Source organism: Vanessa cardui, chromosome 30 (genome assembly GCF_905220365.1).
Source record: "Vanessa cardui chromosome 30, ilVanCard2.1, whole genome shotgun sequence".
In the NCBI taxonomy this organism is placed as follows: Eukaryota; Metazoa; Arthropoda; class Insecta; order Lepidoptera; family Nymphalidae; genus Vanessa; species Vanessa cardui.
In genome coordinates this window covers 1761297-1784476 of record NC_061152.1, presented here as the reverse complement: position 1 = coordinate 1784476, position 23180 = coordinate 1761297, and the positions used below count along the sequence as shown (strand labels likewise).

General features: G+C 34.2%; 2 protein-coding genes across 2 annotated transcripts; one reads left to right on the top strand and one right to left on the bottom strand.

The window, feature by feature from the left end:
* Positions 1 to 40: 40 nt before the first annotated feature.
* On the bottom strand, positions 41 to 20765 carry LOC124542159 (tubulin beta chain-like). The gene is made up of 12 exons (XM_047120095.1): positions 20480 to 20765; positions 13113 to 13224; positions 11597 to 11719; positions 10625 to 10726; positions 10075 to 10202; positions 8409 to 8576; positions 7230 to 7344; positions 6538 to 6608; positions 5787 to 5926; positions 2428 to 2587; positions 1137 to 1238; positions 41 to 215 (listed from the first exon to the last, which is right to left on the bottom strand). Exons 1-12 carry the CDS (start codon positions 20534 to 20536, stop codon positions 123 to 125), a joined length of 1371 nt encoding a protein of 456 aa, XP_046976051.1. The 5' UTR covers positions 20537 to 20765; the 3' UTR covers positions 41 to 122.
* A 732-nt stretch (positions 20766 to 21497) lies between these two features.
* On the top strand, positions 21498 to 22556 carry LOC124542183 (transmembrane protein 267). Its single transcript, XM_047120124.1, has 2 exons — positions 21498 to 21976; positions 22116 to 22556. Exons 1-2 carry the CDS (start codon positions 21698 to 21700, stop codon positions 22440 to 22442), a joined length of 606 nt encoding a protein of 201 aa, XP_046976080.1. The 5' UTR covers positions 21498 to 21697; the 3' UTR covers positions 22443 to 22556.
* Positions 22557 to 23180: the final 624 nt, after the last annotated feature.

Sequence of the window (23180 nt, the reverse complement as noted above, 5' to 3'; positions counted from 1 at the left end):
GGGTTAGTAAGGAAAGAAAAACATCTTTTTAGAATAATGTCATATATTTTTAACAATATTAATCATAACACCTATGTAATAAATTCAAATGTAATTCATTTATTATTTACAAACGGGCAACATTAATGCAAAATTTCTTTGGTGTCCGTGAAATTTGGTTCCTCCTCCTCTTCCTCTTCATCGAAGCCGACTTCTTCATCATCTACGTGAGCATCCTATAAAAAAAATGTCAATATTAAAAAAAAATACAAACGGCAATATTTAAAAAAAAATAACTTAAGAAAACAACTGTTTCACTAGGCTGGATGGTACGATATCTTTGACATGTGTCAACAGGAAAAAAAAAACATGTATATGTACTCTGTATATTAATTATGGCGCCAATTGAGAAATATTTAAAAATGTTGTTTACAAATTAGTTTATCAAATGCATATAATTTGAAAGGATCGAGGATGTAAGTATGTGGGTGATGTTTTTTGTGGTATAGATCAAGTTTTATAAATTTCTCCAATGAAGCCAGAATCAAAAATCAAAAACAAAATATACTATTCAAGTAGGATTTTACAAGCTCTTTGAATCATCATTTAACAATTAGGTGAAGGTTTCGAAAAACCGGTTCGGAAAGTAGGTTCTACCGAGAAGAACCGGCAAGTAACTCAGTAGTTACTTTTTCACCATTTAAAAATCCAGTTATGTTAGTTAATTAAGAACAGACTTTCAATGACATGACACAGTATAAAACAAAGTCGCTTACCGCTGTCTGTCCCTATGTATGCTTAGATCTTTGAAATTATGTTTGTATTGTCTAATGACAAAAAGCTACGTTGTAAGACATTCTGTAGTATATTTAGTATCATTGCAGCCGTGAGAAGCAAGGTCGTTAGTACAATTTAAAATTGAAAGTACTCCATGGTCGAGTGGTGTGTACACCGGTTTTCATGGGTACGTGACTGAGGTCCTGGGTTCGATTCCCGGCCGAGTCGATGTAGATTGTCATTAGTTGTCTATGTCGTCTCGGGTCTGTGTGTTTGTGCCGTCGTTACTTCTGATCTTCCACAACACAAGTGCTTTAGCTACTCACATTGGGATCAGAGTAATGTATGTGATGTTGTCTCATATTTATTTATTTAATTACCTGATACTGCTGGTATTCTGATATTAAGTCGCTCATGTTACTCGCAGCCTCTGTGAACTCCATTTCATCCATGCCCTCCCCCGTGTACCAGTGGAGGAAAGCCTGCCGACATTTAAATAATGTAAATCAATAAATAATCAATCAAAACACAAAAGTACTAAAATGACAACTGTGTGTGGGTCTCTATTGTTGAACGAAAATTGACGTGTGACGTCACCGGTCACGTGACGTCACACGACGAAGAAATGACATACGACGAAGCGTTATAGACTGTCAAGTATAAGATGGCGTTCCTGAAGCAGCACCTGCTACACCCTTTGTCTTGCCAGTTTTTTGTTTATTTAACCAATATGTCACTAGAAAATAATTCTCTACGTCTCATTTTTAATAGATTTTGGGCAATGATGTTCTAGTAAACAGATATGTTATACTAGAAAACGTCCTAATTGGGACGTTTACCTTTAGTCGTTTTACGTAGTAATACGTTATAATACATCATAATTACGTAGTAATACGTTTTACGTAATTAAAACATCTAGTTATCCCTTTTACTTATTGTTTTTATCAAGCTATCGTAAATAAATAAACGGTCCCCGGCGCGGCAGTTTTTTCTGTTGTTTAGTATGGATATAACATATCTGTTTATTAGAATATCTAGATGTTTTAATTACGCAAAACGTATTACTACATAATTATGATGTATTTAATACATCATGAGTCGTTTTACGTAGCAATACGTTATAACGTATTGCTATGTAAAACGACTAAAGGCAAACGTCCCAATTAGGACGTTTTCTAGTCTTCACTTTTTGGGCGTTAATAACATATCTGTTTACTAGAACATCATTGGCGACGGCCATATTATTTGAGAGAGGATAAATGATTGATTTGTCAGTTGCGTTTTTTATGTGTTGCTTAATGTTCTTGTTATTTTTCTTAAATATGATTATAACTATGCTTGTGAATAGAAATTTCGTGAATAGTAGATTATACTATATATATGTTAAAATTATATTTATTATGTTTACCCCTCCTTTTAAGCTTATCACTTGCGTCAGGAGTGGGGATGATAATAGCCCAAAGGGTTGATAGTCCGACATTGTACAGTCCAGGTAAGGAAAGGTTCGTCACCTTAAGATCTATTTTCGTGTGCTCAGTACGAGCGATAATCTGCTTTACCGATCGAGAATATATGACAGGCCCGGGGCTTAAAACTATAATATATAGCCCCGTTTCTTTTATATTTTTTATATATAAAAGAAACGGGGCTATAAACTTTTATATAACTCACCCGTCTCTTGAACATGGCTGTGAACTGTTCGGATATCCGTTTGAATATCTCCTGAATCGCGGTCGAGTTGCCGATGAAGGTTGCAGACATCTTGAGACCTCTCGGCGGGACATCGCAGACCGCAACTTTGAGGTTATTCGGAATCCATTCCACGAAATAGCTGGAATTAATCAAACAGTTGATATATACTATATTAATAAATTAGCACTGAATATTCACGAGCTTTTTTTTATGGTATAGGTTGACACGGATATATGTCACCTGATGGTAAGTGGTCCCCACTCATAGGCAATGAAGCTGTAAGAAATATTAACTATTCCTTACCTCGGCAATGCGTCAACCTTGGAAACTAAGATGCTATGTCCCTTGTGCCTGTAGTTACTGCTCACTCAGCCTTCAAACCGGAACACAACAATACTGAGTACTGTTGTTTGACGGTAGAATAACTGATGAGTGGGTGGTACCTACCCAGACGGGCTTGCCCAAAGCCCTAACACCAAATGAGCTTGATTTGTGTAATAAATCCATTCTTCACTGTCAAAATGAAGGAAAACATCGTGAGGAAAGTTGCATGTGTCGAATTTCATAGAAATTCTGCCACATGTGTATTCCAACAACTTGTATTGGGGCAACGTGGTATATGATCCAAGGTTCTCCTCAAAAGGCGAGATCTTAGCCCAGCAGTGGGAAGTTTAAAGGCTGTTAATGTAATAAACTAGAAAACGGTCCATATGTCTCACTAAATTTTCTATCACTGTGCCGTATATGCACATATGTATTAAAGTAAACAGTTAGTAAAGTAACATATTCTATGACTAAAATATTTCACATCTGTGTATCTCATATTCTTGGCATATATCATGTATAAAAGTCGAAGCATGTGGTAGGGCTCTGTGCAAGCCCGTCTGGGTAGGTACCACCCACTCACCAGTTATTCTACCGCCAAATAACAGTACTCAGTATTGTTGTGTTCCGGTTTGAAGGGTGAGTGAGTGTAACTACAGGCACAAGGGACATAACATCTTAGTTACCAAGGTTGGTGGCGCATTGACGATGTAAGGAATAGTTAATATTTTTAACAGCGTCATTGTCTGTGGGTGATGGTGACCACTTACCATCAGGTGGCCCATATGCTCGTCCGCCAACCTATTCCATAAAAACAAAAAACAAACATGTAACACAGAGTGTCTATCAAGTGTCACAGTCCGTATAATTGTACCGTCTCGTTAACAAATCGTGAACCAGTTAGTGACTTTCATTATCCTCTACACAAACATCACTAAATTAATGTTGATAAACGATTTCCAAAGATGAGTATATGCTACTTTTAAAATTCGATGCATTTAATTGTACTTATCATCAATAAACAGAGTAATTCAAGAGGAAAATGCCGAGAATTTCAACTTTAGTAGCCGGAAAACACAAGAACTTTTATTTTCATGTTTGTTTTTCAATTTAAAAGTTGTATATATATGGGAAATACTGGATTAATACAAAGAACAGAAAAAGTACTATAGGTAATAATTTCGGGATATTTACCATGTTTTTTATTTTTGTTCGGTGGAGCTCGATATTTCGAAATTATCTACGAATGTCTTGTGAATGGTAAATATCCCGAAATTAATACCTTTAGTAATAAATATATAGATATAGCATGGTTACATGTTAATTTAAAATCTTATATAGAAAAAGTATAGTAGGACACAAATTAGATGTAGCATCGGAAAATGCAATGGAATGAAATTAAAACATATGCTCATCCGCCAACAACAATATGGTATAGACCATATTTAAAAAAAAACAACAGCTTGTAAATTTCCCACAGCTGGGCTAAGGCCTCCCTTAGAGGAGAAGGTTTGGACAATATTCCACATCCGATGCTCGGCGGTGTTGGAACACATCGTGAGGAAACCTACATGTGTCTAATTTCATAGAAATTCTGCCAAATGTGTATTCCATCAACCCGCATTGGAAAATCGTTGTGGAATATGTTCCAAACCTTCTCTTAACATTTTACGATAACTGATTAATACTATATGAGGCTTTTTAACTTATTAATTCTATATTACTGCCTGGCCACGGGAAGCGTCTTGCGAACGAGACCAACGTATAGCAATGTATATTACGACACAAATTAGATGTAGCATCGGAAAATGCAATGGAATGAAATTAAAACCGATTACTGCCGATTTACACAACCAATAGAAATAGCTCCCTATCGCGCCATTCGACGCTATTCGTTGCTATAGATTCCCGCGTCAGAGAAAGCAAGTGCATGTAAATCGACGCGTCAAATTGACGAATATATTACGTCATATGATTACAAGTTATTACGTTTGTGCAAAGATCATATTCGCATGAGAAATAAATATTGATAATTTGGGATGGCGTACTCAATGCGGATGTGATCGGTTTTACGAATTTTGCCGATGCGACATCTAAGTTGTGTCGTACTATACTCTATTTTACTATTTATAGTGTTTACTATCACTTTCTGATATTTGTCCATGGTTTCCATCGTTTTGAGTTCAGTCTTAAGGAACATATATAAGAAATATACAGCCTGTAAATTACCCACTGCTGGGCTAAGCCTCTCCCTTTGACGAGATAGTTAGGAGCATATTCCACAACGTTGCTCCAATACGGTATAGTGGATTATATGTGGTGGAATTTCTATGAAATTAGACACATGCAACTTTCACGAAAATTTCCTTTACCGAGCATGAGATCATAAGCACAAATTAAGCACATGAGTATTCATGCCTAAATCAAAATCAAAATAAACTTCATTCAAGTAGGCTTTTACAAGCACTTTTGAATCGTCATTTAACAATTAAGTGAAGCTACCACCGGTACGGAAAGTTGTTAGTTGATTCTACCGAGAAGAACCAGCAAGAAACAGTAGTTACTCTTTTTCATATAAAAAATATAAAGTCATGTTAGTTAAATACAGTTGTTTAAATTAATGTATCCTGCTTGGAAGTCAACAGGTATTAACTCCACGCTTTTTTATTATCTATAGAATCTTGTATCGAATATGCTTTTTTGAACCCGCAATCATCAGTCGGAGTCGACATAGCCCAGTGGTGAGAACGCGTGCATCTTAACCGATGATTGCGGGTTCAAACCAAAAGGAAAACATCGCGAGGAAACCTGCATGTGACAAATTTCATAGAAATTCTGCCACATGTGTATTCCACTAACCCGCATTGGAACAGCGTGGTGGAATATGTTCCAAACCTTCTCCTCAAAGGAAGAGGTCTTTAGCCCAGCAGTGGGAATTTACAGGGTGTTGTTGTTGTTGTAATCATCGGTTAAGATGTACGCTCAACCATCAGGTCTAATTTCTTAGCGAATACCTTGAGTTCTTATTCTGTATCGCCAGTATTTGGTCGTCAACCTCCTTCATCGACATATGGCCTCTGAACATGGTCGCCACCGTCAAGTATCTGCCGTGCCGAGGGTCGCAAGCCGTCATCATATTACCAGGGTTGAACATCTGGAAATAGTTAACCATATTAAATCAATCGTATTAAAATTTGTGTCATTTCTAAGATTTTTACTTTTTTTATTTTTTATTTTGTGGAATAGGTTGGATGAGCATATGGGCCTCCTCATGGTAAGTGGTCACCGTCACCCATAGACAATGACGATGTAAGAAATATAGGTTAAGAAGTATGGGTTTTCTTACTCTGACTGTGCTATACATTTTATCAAGCACAAAAATAGATTCATTTCCATCATTTATCGTTGATTTTACGTGATTTTGAAGAAGCTCTTGGTGGTAGGGCTTTGTGCAAGCCCGTCTGCGTAGGTACCACCCACTCATCAGATATTCTACCGCTAAACAACATTATTGTTGTGTTTCGGTTTGAAGGGTGAGTGAGCCAGTGTAACTACAGGCACAAGGGACATAACATCTTAGTTGCCAAGTTTGGTTGCGCACGGGTGATGTAAGGAATAGGTAATATTTCTTACAGCGGCATTGTCTATGGGTGATGGTGACCGCTTACCATCAGGTGGCCCATATGCTCGTCTGGCAATCTATTCCATTAAAAAAATAATAATAACTTACTATATTCTAAAGTAAATGTTAACAATATTAGTTACCTGTGTCATCAGTTCTGGGACACTCTGTGCACGGTAGCTAAATGAGTTCCTCGCCGTCAATGGGGCGAATCCTGTGCAATACATAACACTATATTAATACTAGCCGTGCCCGTGACCTGGTACGCGTTTGCATTTAACAAAAAAAATATATATTGTAGTCTAAGTTACTCCCTATTATATCAGTTATCTGCCAGTGAAAAAGTCGTCAAAATCAGACCAGCCGTTCCAGAGATTAGCCCGAATAAACAGACAGACAGACAAAATTTGTAAAAAATGTTATTTCGGTAAATGTACCGTGTATACATATACATTGAGTAAAAAAGGGCTATTTTCATATTACAAACAGACACTCCAATTTTACAACAAACAACAACAACAACCTGTAAATTTCCACTGCTGGGCTAAAGGCCTCCTCTCCCTTTGAGGAGAAGGTTTCGAACATATTCCACCACGCTGTTCCAATGCGGGTTGCTGGAATACACATGTGGCAGAATTTCTTTGAAATTTGTCACATGCAGGTTTCCTCACGATGTTTTCCTTCACCGCCGAGCACGAGATGAATTACAAAGACAAATTAAGCACATGAATCAGCTGTGCTTGTGCGTGAACCCGCAATCATCGGTTAAGATGCGCGCGTTCTAACCACTGGGCCATCTCGACTCCAATTTTATTATATGTATAATAAAACGAACCAGGCATGAAGAAATGTAACCTCGGGAAGGGTACCATGTTGACGGCCAACTTCCTCAAGTCGGCGTTCAGTTGTCCCGGGAACCGCAAACAAGTGGTCACTCCCGACATTGTGAGCTGGAAATTAAAAACATATAATTAATTATGCTACACTAGCTCTCAACGGCGGATTTGGTGTTTAAAATAAGTAACCTATTACATATGTGAGTTAAAGCCTGCTGCATAAATTTAATCAAATTTTGTTTAGTGGTTTTATAGATTTGTAATCTATATATATAAAAGAAAGTGGTGTTAGTTACACTACTTATAACTCAAGAATGAATGAACAAATTTGGCTGAAAATTGGTGGAGAGGTAATTTAGAACCAGGACACGGATAAAGGATAGGATTGGACTTTTTATCCCGTTCGAACGGATTTCCGTGAAGTCAGTATAAAATGTGGTATAACAAAAACGCATCTGACATGGAATAACAGAAAACAAATTACACATTATGGAAGACCTTAAAAAAGTCAGTTAGACATTCTGTTACATATTTTGTACTACTACGGGTCGCTAGTATTAGTATAGATTAGCATATTGATAGTCCACTATCTCGATAGTTTAGGTGTTAGTGATGCTATTGCGATGATTTTAATTACGTTATTCTGATTTAGAGATGGCAACCCTGTTGCAACGTGGTTGGCTGGTTAAGAAATACGACTTTGATCGGCTGACCAATTGGATGACTGGACAGATTTTGAGGTGACAGGAGAAATAAAAAAAAAGAAGAACGCAAGAGAGCGGTCGGTGGTCAGAATCCGGATTTTTTAACGGGGTTATCATGAAAATTAAGGGTGATTGATTGGTGCTTGGAATCAAGCCGATTTAACCTATTATATTAAATAAATGTATTTATATCTAATCGAGATGAGTTTGGATTTATAAAACTATCGATAGTGTTGATCAAAACGATTTTATCGATAGTAATATCGATATCCTGAATAGTTTTCGAGGTCAACTATGGATAATCAAACTATCCATAGTTCTGCAGCATTGGTATAGAGGAATGATGAAATATACTTACCATCTAAATGAAAATGAAAAGTTGAAAAAATATATTTTGATTTTAACGGTCGACACCGCCATCTAGTGGCGAGTAGCAGTAACCTAATATGTCAGTTATATTTAAATAATGCTTACCGATATCAAATGATTCAAATCCCTGTACCCTGGACTGGACAGACGCAGCGTCCTGAAGCAAATGTTGTAAAGCGCTTCGTTGTCGATGCAGAACGACATGTCTGTGTTCTCCACGAGTTGGTGGACGGAGAGAGTCGCGTTGTAAGGCTCGAGGACCACCTCACTGACCTGGCGATATAAACCATTACATAGTATAAAACAAAGTCGCTTATTGATATCTGTTCCTATGTATGCGCAGATCTTTAATTATGCAACGAATTTTGATAGGGTTTTTCTTTCAAACTCAAAATTCAAACTCAAATAACTTTATTCAATATAGAAGCATTACACTTTCTTATTGATGGTCAATTGAAACACTACCACCGGTTCGGAAAAGAAAATACCCTGACCTGAGAAGAACCGGCGAAAGAAACTCAGCGGGGTTTTTTTTTTATTTGTCTCATATATTATTTAAACAATTTAATATGAGATGAAATAGATAACTTTAATAGATAGAGTGATTCGGGAGGAAGGTTTTTATATATAGTACATGGACAATATAGTAAAGACACACTGATAATTATAGAAAATTCTCCCGTACCAAAACGGGTCGGATCACTAGTATTTAATATAGTCATATAAGTCGCTTCCCACTGTCTGTCTGTCCCTATGCATGCTTGAAGAAAAGTAACAGCCTGTAAATTTCCCATTGCTGGGATAAGGTCTCCTCTTCCATTAAGGAGATGGTTTGGAACATATTCCACCACGCTGTTCCAATGCGGGTTGATAGAATGCACATGTGGCAGAATTTCGATGATATTAGACACATGCAGGCTTCCTCACGATGTTTTCTTTCACCACCGAGCTCGAGATGAATTATAAACACAAATTAAGCACATATATATAGTGGTGCTTGCCTGGATTTGAACCCGCTATTATCGGTTAAGATGCACGCGTTCTAACCACTGGGCTGTCACAGCTCTATGCATGCTTAGATATTTAAAACTAAGCTGCGGTTTTTTAATACATAGAGTGACACAAGATGAAGGATTTTTATGTACAATAAATGCACAATAAGGTATAGATAGACTTAGTGTTAGCGGTTTTTAATGTGATGTCGTAAATACCTTTTTTGGAGCTTACATTGTTGAAATATTGGTTGAAATGTATGAGATAGGTTAAAATAATGTTCTACAGTATTGTACTCTTTAAAAAGGTTCATAAAAAAGATGAGAGATCCAAGATGGTAAAACTCTTTTATTATTCTTTAATTTATATGAGAAATAACGGTTTATTTTCGAAGCGATTTTAAGTAGCTATTTTCTGAGGTTGGTGGCGCATTGGCGATGAAAGAAATGGTTAATGTTTCTCACAGCGTCAGTGTCCATGAGCGGTGGTCACCACTTACCATCTGGTTATATATATCACACAATAGCATAAAAAAGGATTACAATAATTATCCAATTAAGTACATTAAATAAATTGTAAATTTAATATAGATCAATATGACTATGAAATGACTGAAAAAGCTACAAACGCAGGCGTCATGTCATGTAAAACAATTATTAGTACAAATTATAGTCTATTCTCTTTAGTATGTTAGTCTTCAATAGTCTTTATATGATATGGTTTGATGATGATGTACTGGTTAGTACAAGATACTACGAACCCCGAAACCTTTCCATACCTTGGGTGAGGGGACCACGCTGAATGTGTTCATGATGCGGTCGGGGTATTCCTCCCTTATCTTGCTGAGGAGCAGCGTACCCATCCCTGAACCGGTTCCACCGCCCAGGGAGTGGGTCAGCTGGAAGCCTGGAAGGGCAACATACTTATAAGTAACATTTAATATGACAATATAATTATGTAAAATGTATTTCGCTCTGAAAGTTCGATAACATGGAAAGTTTCCACAAAGTCAATAAATCCTTCTTGGGGCAAGGTATCCGTTTCTATATATTCAATACAAGATATTTTTCTTGTGACTTCCAGGCAGGTTACATACATATATAATTGTATTTAACTAATCCGACTTTATTTTTAAATGCTGAAAAAGAGTAACTACCGAGTTTCTTGTCGGTTCTTCTCGATAGAATCTACTTTCCGAACCGGTGGTAACTTCAATTAATTGTTAAATGACTATTCAACAGTGCTTGTAAAAGCCTACTTGAATAAAGTTTACTTTGATTTTGATTTTTTGATAACTTCTAGGTAAGAAAGGTAATCAAATAAATTACCTTGTAAGCAATCGCATCCTTCTGCTTCTTTCCTGATAACGTCGAGGACAGCGTCGACTAGCTCTGCACCCTCTGTGTAATGCCCCTTCGCCCAGTTGTTACCTGTTCAGAAAAAAAATTAACGCCATCTATCGGTATCCTGTGAAACTTTATATAGTAAAACTAAATATTTTTTTACCAAGTTTTCCAGTACCTAAATTTTCGTGAATTGAATATTTTTGTTGTTTATTTTGCAAAAACATACTTTCAAACAACAATATTGATAGATAATCATGGATTTAAATAAATTTATCGCTGTTAGTGAATAGGATGCATTTTTGCATCTCTAGGTACATTAGCGCCATCTCTAGGGACGTTGTGCAAGAATATTTTAATATACTAATAGCGCCATCTATTGATGAATAGTAAAAATAAAGATAAATAACTTTATTGAGTGAATTGCAAAATCTCTTATGTAAAATCTGATAAAGATTGATAACTAAAAGTCATTAAACTAAGAATTGAATTCTAGATTTTATCAAGTATTTTAATAAACTGATAATCTGAAGTTAAGAGAGAATATACAATGGGTTAAATATTGGGTGGATTGAAGTAAATTAGGAAGAGCTTAGTTTATTAAAGGCATATGTACAATTGAGGCCTCAAAGTCTGAAAGCTTATTTAATTCTAGTACAAAACTTATAAGAAGTTTGAGTAAATTATATAATTAAAGAAATTATTTTTTTAATTCATCATAATATATGAGATACAAATATCGAATTTTAAAGAGACTTAAACCGACTTACTTTGATACGCTATTTTGATTCATATAGCCTTCAAATATAATAACTATTAACATAAAAATCGTTTAAATTTTTCTGACATTTCACAGTATTATGTAATCAGTTACTTTAATAACATAATAGCTCTACTTTATATTACTTTACTTACTATTTATATATTCACTTGAAGTTAATATATAGAATAACATACCTGCTCCACTTTGACCGAACACAAAATTGTCAGGTCTGAACAGCTGTCCATATGGACCGGACCGCACTGAGTCCATGGTCCCAGGCTCGAGGTCCACGAGGACAGCTCTTGGGACATATTTACCTTGAAAAACACACAAAATTGTTAATAATGTTTTGATTAAATAAATTGTTTTTAGTTAATTACATAGATAGTTTTAAAGAGAACAACAGGGGCATGTTGGTTGCAGAGAGTCTCATACAGTTTCTCCAATTTAGGTTGGTAGATTAATCAGGTGGAATTTTGTAGAAATCAGACACATTCAAACAGTGGCGTAGCTATCGGAGGGCCAGGTGGTGTAGTACACCAGGGCCCCGGAGTTCAGGGGGCCCTCTTAACTAAACCTTAAGCTTCTGTAGCTAGAAAATCACGACGCTGTGTGACCACGAGGCACAATATTTCTTATTTGGTATCTATAATTTTAATAATTAGTTAAAGGGATGGGAAATAGGGGGTGGGGGCCCGATTCTTTTTCTATGCACCGGGGCACTTTACTTAGTTACGCCAGTGCATGCCTTCAAATAACATCTCTTTCTGATTATCAGTAAGGATAAGAATTAATTAACTATTTTTAATTAACATTAAAATATTTCTAGTGTTGCTCAGCGCAATTAAAAAATTAAGCACCAGATGTTAAGTGGTAACTATACTACACATTGGTACTGTAAGAAATATTAACCATTCCTTACCACCAATGTGACCTTGGGAGATAAGTTACCCTTGTGCCTGTAGTTACACTTGCTCTATGGTAAGTGGTACCCAAAGAGTTTTAATAAGAATAGTTGAAAATTTGAGAAAATATACACATTGCTAGCAATACTTTTTCAGTTCGTGTAATAACTATAAAACACAAAAAAATACTGTTTGTCGTTATTAACTAGTTTTCTTTGCCTTTTTACTTTGTCATGTATAAAAGACAATGTGATTTAGACATAGACAATCTAAATACTTTTGCTGTTATGATATATTAGTTATTGTATGTATGTATATTATGTTTATATAAACCATTTATTTTGCTACACACATACATTACATAGATTATACAGGAAAAAAATTAAATTTAAAGAACACAGTGTAGGTAGCAAGGGGTTCATCTAAGTATAAGCTGTGCTAATGCACAGCACTGATTTTCAGTTTGACTGACTATTGGGTAAACATAAACACATGCGCGCACACGAAAATAAATAAATGAAATTATAAGAACAAAAACTAAAATTAAAAAGCCCTTATACTAAAAAAAAAGAAACATATTACACAAAAAGAAAAACATCACAAGGAACTTAGAGATAAGATAGACAGACAGACAGACATACTCAGACATAAGACATTAAAATTGAATATGATTAATACTAAGTCTATGAGGTAGTATGACTGACACTATATTTGGAGTTTGTTACTCTGACTTTTGTTTATTTAAAAATAATACCGTCAAGTGTTTTTTTTCAAGTCACCTGGGACTTATATACTTCAAACTTACCCGAGGAAGCCTCATTATAGTAGACATTGAGCCTCTCTGCTTGGAGAGGACTGACGCCTTTGTAAATCCCCGTCTCATCAATGCCATGTTCGTCAGATATGATTTCCCAGAACTGGAACAAATTAATAAACTTTTAAATAAACAACAACAACAGCTCGTAAATTTCCAACTGCTTGGCTAAGGCCTCGTGTATTTTAGGGACTTTTTGTCAGATTTTATGTATAAACTACTAGACCGGAAGATGATAATGACAAAATATTTGGTCATTTGTACCAGTATGGCGGTTCTTCAGGGGTCTAATCACGTAAAGGCAAAAAGGAATGATGGTCGTAGCGCTCGCACCGGTGGCCCGATCGCGTGGGCTTTAATCGGACGCGTCGGAAAAATAACGAGTGTCGAACGATTTATTCCACAAAAATGCTTGTATTTTCAGATAGTCGAAAAAAAAAGAGATGTAGGCGGTACCGTAATGTCATACTTCTCGGGTGTGGCTTACAGTCCGCCAAATCGACGCGAATACGTTAATTTTAATAAAACAATTCAACCATTTGTACCAGGCTAATTTTTGCATAGCTAATTAATGCGAGTAGCCATTCACGAAAATCACCTTGCCATACTTTTCCGACTGTTCCCAATGGCCGCCATACCACTGCAAAGGATTAATTTTTTTTTATCGCCAAACGATTTGTACCACTCTGAAACTTTTTCCCTGTTTTTCACTAGTTCCCTGTATGGTCATAAATAGAAGTATGATAATGCCATACCCGTGGCAGGCGGCGAATGTGAACAATATTTTTTTCAAAATCCTAAGAATTTTTTAGATCGTAATTCGAACGATTTGTACCAGTATGACACTTATTTTTCCTGTAAGTTTGAGGTTTAACGAATATAAATACAAAGTTTCAAACACCTCGGTGGCGGCAATCTTGTCTTATAAGCAGATGTTATGTTGTATAATATGGTTACAGTATGGGATTTTTTTTTAGGTTAAATTTTATCCAAATGAACCGAATATGCTACAGCCTACATCTTTTTTTTCGACTATCTGAAAATACAAGCATTTTTGCGGAATAAATCGTTCGACACTCGTTATTTTTCCGACGCGTCCGATTACGCCCACGCGATCGGGTCGCCGGTGCGAGCGGTATGACCATCATTTTCCTTTTTGCCCTTACGTAATTAGACCCCTGAAGAACCGCCATACTGGTACAAATGACCAAATATTTTGTCATTATCATCTCCCGGTCTATACCATTTCCCACGCGTTTGAATTCAACAAAAGAAATATTGTTGCAGCCTAAGTTATCTCCTTATTACGTAAACTATCTCAAAAGTCAAAGTCAAAAATCTTTATTTGAAATAGAAGTGATTACACTTTCTTATTGATAGTTAAAAAATCTACCACCGGTTCAGAATTTAACACCTCAGACCTGAAAAGAACCGGCGAAAGAAACTCAGCGGGATCTATTTTTTTTTAACTCATGTTACAGATACGATATACATTTTTAATAATAATACAAATATATTTTTGTGATTTGAAATAGCCTGGAGGCGATCATCTCGTTTCCGAGGTGGTGGGGCTGCCAGTGAAACTTCCTACTTTACAGTGAGGCTTAAAGTTTTGTAAAACTATGTTTTTCATATACGGTATTTCATATACGGTATTGTTCTACTGGTTATCTCAAAAAGTAAACACTTAATTTAAAAGAAAAACACACTACCGTGTAGGTAGTTAATATTATACAGGTTAATAATTAACAATAAAGTCGATTTTGTCTTATTTTTCCATAAGATTTTGTTCTTGGGACCCGTCGAAATAGACAGACAAAAATTGTAAAAATATTTGTTTTGGTATATATATCGTGTGTATATGCACTATTAACAAATATAGTAGAACATCGAAATATTTCGACATAGCTTAAAATTGTACTGGGTGATAATTTAAACAAATATTTATTTTATTACAATGATATAGCATTTTGTTTTATAATATTTGTTTATTTAAACTAGGTACGTTAAGAAATAAGTTTTAACCAACTAGCAACCTAGCTCGGATTCGAACGGCTGCAAAGCTGATACTAAATAATGTCAAAAAAAATATGTCTATATGCGATATTGACTATGTTTCATATATAAAAACCTTCCTCTCGAATCATTCTATCTATTAAAAAAACCGCATCAAAATCCGTTGCGTAATTTCAAAGATCTGAGCATACATAAGGACAGACAGCGGTAAGCGACTTTGTTTTATACTGTGTAATGACATATTTCATTCAACGTATGACACTAAAGCCTTTTTTCGTTGTGTGTTCTATCTTAGCAAATGGTTGAATATATTCAGCCATTACTTTATTCATAGTCTGTATTCATTTGATTATTTATTATTCAATTTGCTGTCGAAACGCTTGGCCCTTGGAGTTGTTGGGCGAAAAGCTTCATCAAAAGTATAACACCTCTCATTGCCTCCACTGGTGACAGGAGGGTTCGTTCGCCCAGAGGATCGGAATTGCGATTCAACGGGGAAATGCTGCTAGCATTCTTGTCACCATTCCAAGCGGTCAAGATTTATTCAGTAACTAGTTTTAGTTCATATTTGTATATATTTAAGCATTTAATGTTGTTAATTCTTATGTTAATAAATGAGTATTTTTACATATATTTATTTATCGAGTGCAATAAAAGTAATTATTATATATAAATGTAGTTAGTTGCTACAGAAATATATCTTATCACAAATAAAATTTAATGATAGCATTGAAATTTTAGTTCCTTAAAAATAAATTGATCAAATTTTAAGTGTATTTTTTATCTTTATATTATCCACAGATAACGAATATCAAAAATGTTGGTTAATTAATCATTTCATAATCAACTTCTGAGATAGAGGTTTTGACTCAAACTGTCTATGATTATGCGTTTTTAGTAGCCAACTGATTGACATAGCCGCTTAAACACAACAACAGCCTGTGAATTCCCACTGCTGGGCTAAAGGCCTCCTCTCCCTTTGAGGAGAGGGTTTGGAACATATTCCACCACGCTGTTCCAATGCGGGTCATTATATATATTAAATATACATGTGGCAGAATTTCTATGAAATTTGTCACATGCAGGTTTCTCACGATGTTTTCCTTCACCGCCGAGCACGAGATGAATTATAAACACAAATTAAGCACATATATATAGTGGTGCTAGCCTGGGTTTGAACCCGCGATCATCGGTTAAGATGCATGCGTTCTAACCACAGGGCCATCTCGACTTACAACAAAATCTCAGAATCTGTGGTCTCAAATGGGAGTCAATCAATGGATACGTACAAAGAGCAATCTATTTCAATATTATAAATGTGAAAGTAACTCGGTCTGACTGTCGCTCTTACACGACCAAACAACTGAACCGAATTTGATGAAATTTGTTATGAAGCAAACTTGAACTCCAAAAAAGAACATAGCCTTTTTTGCCTTACACATGACAACCAAAGCCCTTTATCGCGAACGAAGGCGCGGGCGATTACTACTAAGATATATACGAGCCTAAACATTTATTGTAATATTAATATCACAGCTCACATAAAAGCAAAAACACGTACCGTTTTAGATCAATGAACATTATTTATATTAAATAAAAAACATATATAAAAACTGCGTGGTGTTATGTACCCACACATAACATATTCTACGATCAAACTACAATTCATTATCAGTAATCAGTGAGCATATATAGGCGATAGGCGATAGGATGATTATTAGATCCCAGAAAGCGTTCAAAATGCTTCTGTTGCCAAATTAAAAAAAATATTAAGGAACGCCTGTGTGCAAAAGGTTACTATACAATTAATGAGTTTATGATCGATAGCACACCTTGGGAGTGAACCGATCGCCTCCTGGCTATTTCATTTCATATTAATTTGTTTATATAATATATGAGACAATAAAAAAAAACGCTGAGTTTCTTTCGCCGGTTCTTCTCAGGTCAGGGTACCTTCTTTTCCGAACCGGCGGTAGTGTTTCAATTGACCATCAATAATAAAGTGTAATACTTCTATATTGAATAAAGTTATTTGAGTTTAATGGTTATTATTAGGATGAACATTTGTCCACCCAAAGTCAAATATATTAAAAAAAAAACTTTCAACAGATTCTCAATTTAAAAATTGCAAATTTCGTGTTTGGAATAAGTTGCTATAGCAACGAGCTGAGATGTCCCAGAGGTTAGAACGCGTGCATCTTAACCGATGATGTCGGGTTCAAACCCAGGCAGGCACCGCTATGTATATGTGCTTAATTTGTGTTTATAATTCATCTCGTGCTCGGTGAAGGAAAACATCGTGAGGAAACCTGCATGTGTCCAATTTCATACAAATTCTGCCACACGTGCATTCCACCAACCTGCATTGGAACAGCGTGGTGAAATATGTTCCAAACCCTCTTCTTCATAGGAGAGGAGGCCTTAACCCAGCGGTGGGAAATTTACGAGCTGTTACTTACTTAAGTAACAGCTCGTAAATTGAAGTATACTTCATTCAAGTACAGTGGCGAATTTAAAACTTTTTGACGCTAGTAGGCTATTCAAATTTTGCCGCCCCTACTGACTTTCGAAATTCTAATTAATTACATTTATTTTTAAATTACAACTTTATGATTTGTGTTCTATCGTCCTCATTACATCGGCTTTTTCCCGTTATTAGTATGATTATAAACTAGGTGATATTTCTGTCAGTTACTAGATTATTTTTCCAACCCGCTATGCAGTGACGAGAATACGGAGTACGGACGTAATGTGTATGTATAATTATGTATAATTATAGGTATATTTTATTTCTGTAAGATAATAATAAATTTGCCGCCCTCGGCTCTAGCCTACTTAGCCTATTTGTTAATCCGCTACTGTTCAAGTAGGCTTTTACAAGCCCTTTTGAATCGTAATTTAATAACTATATTAAGTGAAGCTACCGTTTTTTTTATGGTATAAGTTGGCGGACGAGCATATGGGCCACCTGATGGTAAGTGGTCACCATCACCCATAGACAATGAAGCTGTAAGAAATATTAACTATTCCTTACATCGTCAATGTGTCACCAACCTTGGGAACTAAGATGCTATGTCCCTTGTGCCTATAGTTACACTGGCTCACTCACCTTTCAAACCAGAACACAACAATACTGAGTACTGTTATTTGTCGGTAGAATAACTGATGAGTGGGTGGTACCTACCCAGACGGGCTTGCACAAAGCCCTACCACCAAGTAATACCGTTTCGAAAAGTCAAAAAGTCTTAATCCCAAGATTTTTTATCGTCTGTATAATTTTGTATTGAACAATATACCTTCTTTACCAATGTATTTTTTTAAAAATGATTTAAAATTATCAAACGGCAAATTTAAAAATGTCTGTGTCATGGTTGGAATATACAATCACGTTCTCTTAGCTATTCGTAGTTTACGCATTTGGTTGAATCAATGTTGAGGCTATTTCTCAAATAAATGCTTGTAAGTACAACAGTATAATTAGTAGCTGTCTACTCCGACTCAGTATAATGAGGTTTGTATACTGTGGTGTTATTTGTACACCGTACGTACTTTAATGTAATATTTTTCAATTTATTTTTTTGTTTTTTATTTACAATAAAAGATTATTGGCTGCCGGTAATTTATTTTGTGGATGGCAACAAAGATGTATGTGGGAAAGGAGGATACGTTGATTTCATGATTTGAATGATTCGGTTTTGAGCGTTGAAGAAAAACAAGAGAATTAAAAAAAAAAGAAAAAAAATGTAATGTCAAGAGAAATAAAGAAAATATTTTGTTAAGTTTACATATTTAACTAATGTCATTCAAGTATTCGCAAATCATTACATATATAGTTTAGAATACTAACTATTTTTTTTATTTATTTATCCTATCATTAACTGTTAATGTTTGTGTTGTTCTACTTAGGTTAAGGATTAACAAGGAAATTAATACTACTATTCTTGACTTTAAAATTCAATTGAGTTTAGTGTCTCAACCGCACCGATCAATCTCATTCGTGTCTTCTCCATCCTACGTGAATACTACATTGGCGAAATAATCTGTGCCCTGCCGGCACAACTAAACTAAAAAAAACTAAAAGCCATTAAACTAAGAATTGAATTCGCAAATCGACCCAAAACAGCGCCATTTTACTAAAGCGTATATGAGTATAAGCCGCCGTATTTTTGAAAATTTCGATTTTCGAATTCGAAAGAGTAACAGGAAATACTTATCTACATTAATCGTTTAAAATTAAATGTAATTTATTTCGATAAAGAATAATTCTTTACTTTAATATAATTGAATTAAATTTTGTCTCAATTTTTAAAAATAGAAGTGATTTTGAATTCTTAATCAACAAAAACATTCTGTAAACATTTTAGAGGAAGTTACAAATCATTTCAAAATCTTATTTATCGATTATTGTTTTGGCACAGCGCCTAGACCAATGATATTCTAATAAACAGATATGTTATACCCATACTAAACAACAGAAAAAAGTGTGCCGCGCCGGGGACCGTTCATTTTACATTTCGTTACAAGTAAAAAGGATAGCTTGATAAAAACAATAAGTAAAAGGGATAACTAGATGTTTTAATTACGCAAAACGTGTTACTACATAATTATGATGTATTATAACGTATTACTGGCATAATTGTGATGAAAATGACTAATGGCAAACGTCCCAATTAGGACGTTTTCTAGTCTTCACTTTTTGCGCGATAATGGCATATCTGTTTACGAGAACATCATTGCAACATACTAACTTACAATAATATACAATACTAAATTTGACTTAAAATATTAACTTATAAATATAACATTTTTATATAAATTGTATTAATAGTTTTTACGTGAATCGGAATATAAACAATTCTAACAAAACTCTTTACGGTACTATTACTAAGATAAATGTATACGTTTTTACACACAATAGTGAAATAAGCATTTCTTGTTAAAAAATGTGATGAAGTATCATTTTAATATTATGGTATTAACTTTCACATATTTCACAATTATTTTTTTTATTAGATTGTCAAAGGTATGCTCTTTGACGTACATTTATAGGCTAACATAACATGTAGGTTATAATATTATTTCACATCATTATTAAACTTTATTTTATACATACAAATAAAGGAAATTATTATTATAAATGTCATAATGATGATTGTATACGGCTCAGAATAACTACTCGTTTTTTTAAGTCGAGTTGAGGCCATTACAAATGTCAATGAGTTTGACAAACTACTGCTATATTAGGTTAATAATATACACATTGTTGTCATGTGTTTTTGTGTATGACAAATTTAAATCAAATGCTCGTATAACTATGAACAAATTGGCTGTTTATAACTTACCTTGGAACCGATCTGATTTCCACACTGGCCAGCTTGAACGTGCACGATTTCACGCATTTTTAAATTAAAAAAAAAAATGGAATTAAAAAAAATAAACGTCTCAAATGATATTCTTATTTAAATGCACATAACTTCACGTCATTCACGAAATGGTGTAAATTGTTCGAATTTATCAATACACTTACATATCTTATCTATAATGACTAACGTTGATACTAATTACCATTTTATGAAGGACTTTTATTTCATAAGATCTGTTTTAATGGAGAGTTATTTTTAATTTGGACGTAAGATAGAATCGTCCAGTATTTTAAGACCCTGGTCTCGTTAGCGAGACGTTGACAATATAGGTCTATATAAATTGTTTCTACACGGTCAACATTCTCGCTAATCAGATCTAGGTGTGGTTGCATTAGATTTCACGAGACTGTCATACAATTATATGCCTTATCACGGCTAAATAAAGTTTATTTTGAAATATTTTTTATGTTTGACCATATTCAAGACTTTCTATTGTTAAGTAATGTTACTTGAGATTTGATTGTTTTAATTCCTTTCACTGATATTATTAATTGTAAATGATTATACTGTTCATATATTTTTTTTAATTCTTAAGTACGTATAAGAAAAAAACTAAGAAAAGAAAAAAATAACTAGTTGTGATCTTGATCTAATATAAAATTTCAATTCAATTTTTATCATAATTACTAAAATATTCACTACTTTTTTCCTAATTATTACAATTAAAAGGATTAAAAAGTAACACATAAGCATATCGTCATTCATAAAATCTAAAACAAAAAATTGATTAGTGTACACTGCTTTACTATTAACGTTCTGAAATCAAAAGGTATACATTTTTGGGATCATTTAATATTTCAAAATTATGAATTTAATTCGAGATTTTATATAATAAAAAAATATTAAGTGAAATTTAGGTTTTGTAATTAAATTTTTTAAAGAATTTGTATAAATGGATACTATAAATTTTTCAACGAAAACAATCTGTCAAATCAAATAACTTCTTGTTTTGGCAAGATGATAATTTTTGTGTAATATTAATAATTATTATGAAAAAAATCCTAAATAAAAACTAATATAATGAAATTCCAATCCCATAAAAGATAAATAATCAAAAAACAACTATGTAACTGCAAACTAAATTAACCTATCAGCAAAATGAATCAATATCATACTTAATACTCAAGTATCTAAACAATGAAGAGTGTTCGTTTACTATTAACAATATCTATAGCACTGACGGCGTATTTGGGAGATTATGTAGTTTTCAAATCGAAATATTCAAATTCTCAGCTATTTCGAGCGTTTTCAGATAGTTCCACTCACGGAGCTATTGGCTTCTTGTCTGCACTTTTATTCTTCAGCAATGTAAAAATAACGAGCCAAGCATGTATTTATAATACGATTTTCTGCACGTTCATATCTTCAGCTATCGACGTTGATCATTTTATTTTGGCGAGATCGATTTATCTCAAGGTAAAAAACAATTTAAGTACATTAATGAAATAGATAAAAAAGTGTAAACAGATGTAGATCTGCAGTAGTATATCTAGCTGCTCAACTATAAGGACAGTTGCAATCATTGACACTAAAACAAAACTTTCTTTTGTTTCAGGATTTAAACAATGTAAGCCAACGAGGTATCCTTCATTGTACGACATTCATGATGTTTATAACATCAATTCTCGCTCTGTACGGTCATATTACTCATAAAATCAATGTGTACATACTAACATACATGATCGTGTTGGCATTTACCAGTCACCATTTAAGAGACGGCAACAGACGAGGAATATGGTTGTGTCCATACGGTCATACAATGCCGATTCCAAAGACAATATATGTCATATTAATTTGTATCCTTCCGACATTATTTTCTTATTTATTTAATTACACTAGACCAATGTTTAAACATACTGTACTGCAATTTGGTGAAGTATAATTTGTTTTTTTATTTGTAAGTGTTGCCATTTTTAAATATTATAAGATATAATTGTTGATTAAGTTTGAAAAACTACAAAGATTCTATGATGATTAATAAATAAATTTTATATTGTTTTTTTTATTGTAAATTTTAGGCTGTGGGAACTGTGTACAATTATAATGCTATGTTTATTTATTTGCTATCTGTAGTAATAAAATAAAATTATTTGACAGTTCTTATTTGATAGTTTTAGTTTTCTGACCAAATAAGTAATGAAATCTATTGCATATATTTATTATATTTTGAACCATGACAAATACAACAAAAAAATTATTAAAATAATTAAATAAATAGTACCTGTCATTATAATTATTTTGTTTAATTTTCAGTGAGCTGTATTAAGCAACCACGTGTATTTTTCAACCCTGACACTGGCAGAATTGTCAACCTATTGACAGAGGCCATAAATATAAAAAAAAAAAAAAAAAAATTAATTTTCAGTTAATTATATATTTCACCCACCTATACCTACCGATACAATAGCTTCGAATATTTGAAAGAAGTTGGCATTATCAATACTCATTGACGACCTCCGTGGTTGAGTAGTGTACCCTGGTTTTCATAAGAACTACTCCAAGAGCTGCGATGGTCCAGTGGTTAGAACGCGTGCAGCTTAACCGATGATTTCGGGTTCAAACACAGGCAAGCACCACTATATATATTTGCTTAATTGTGTTTATAATTCATCTCGTGACG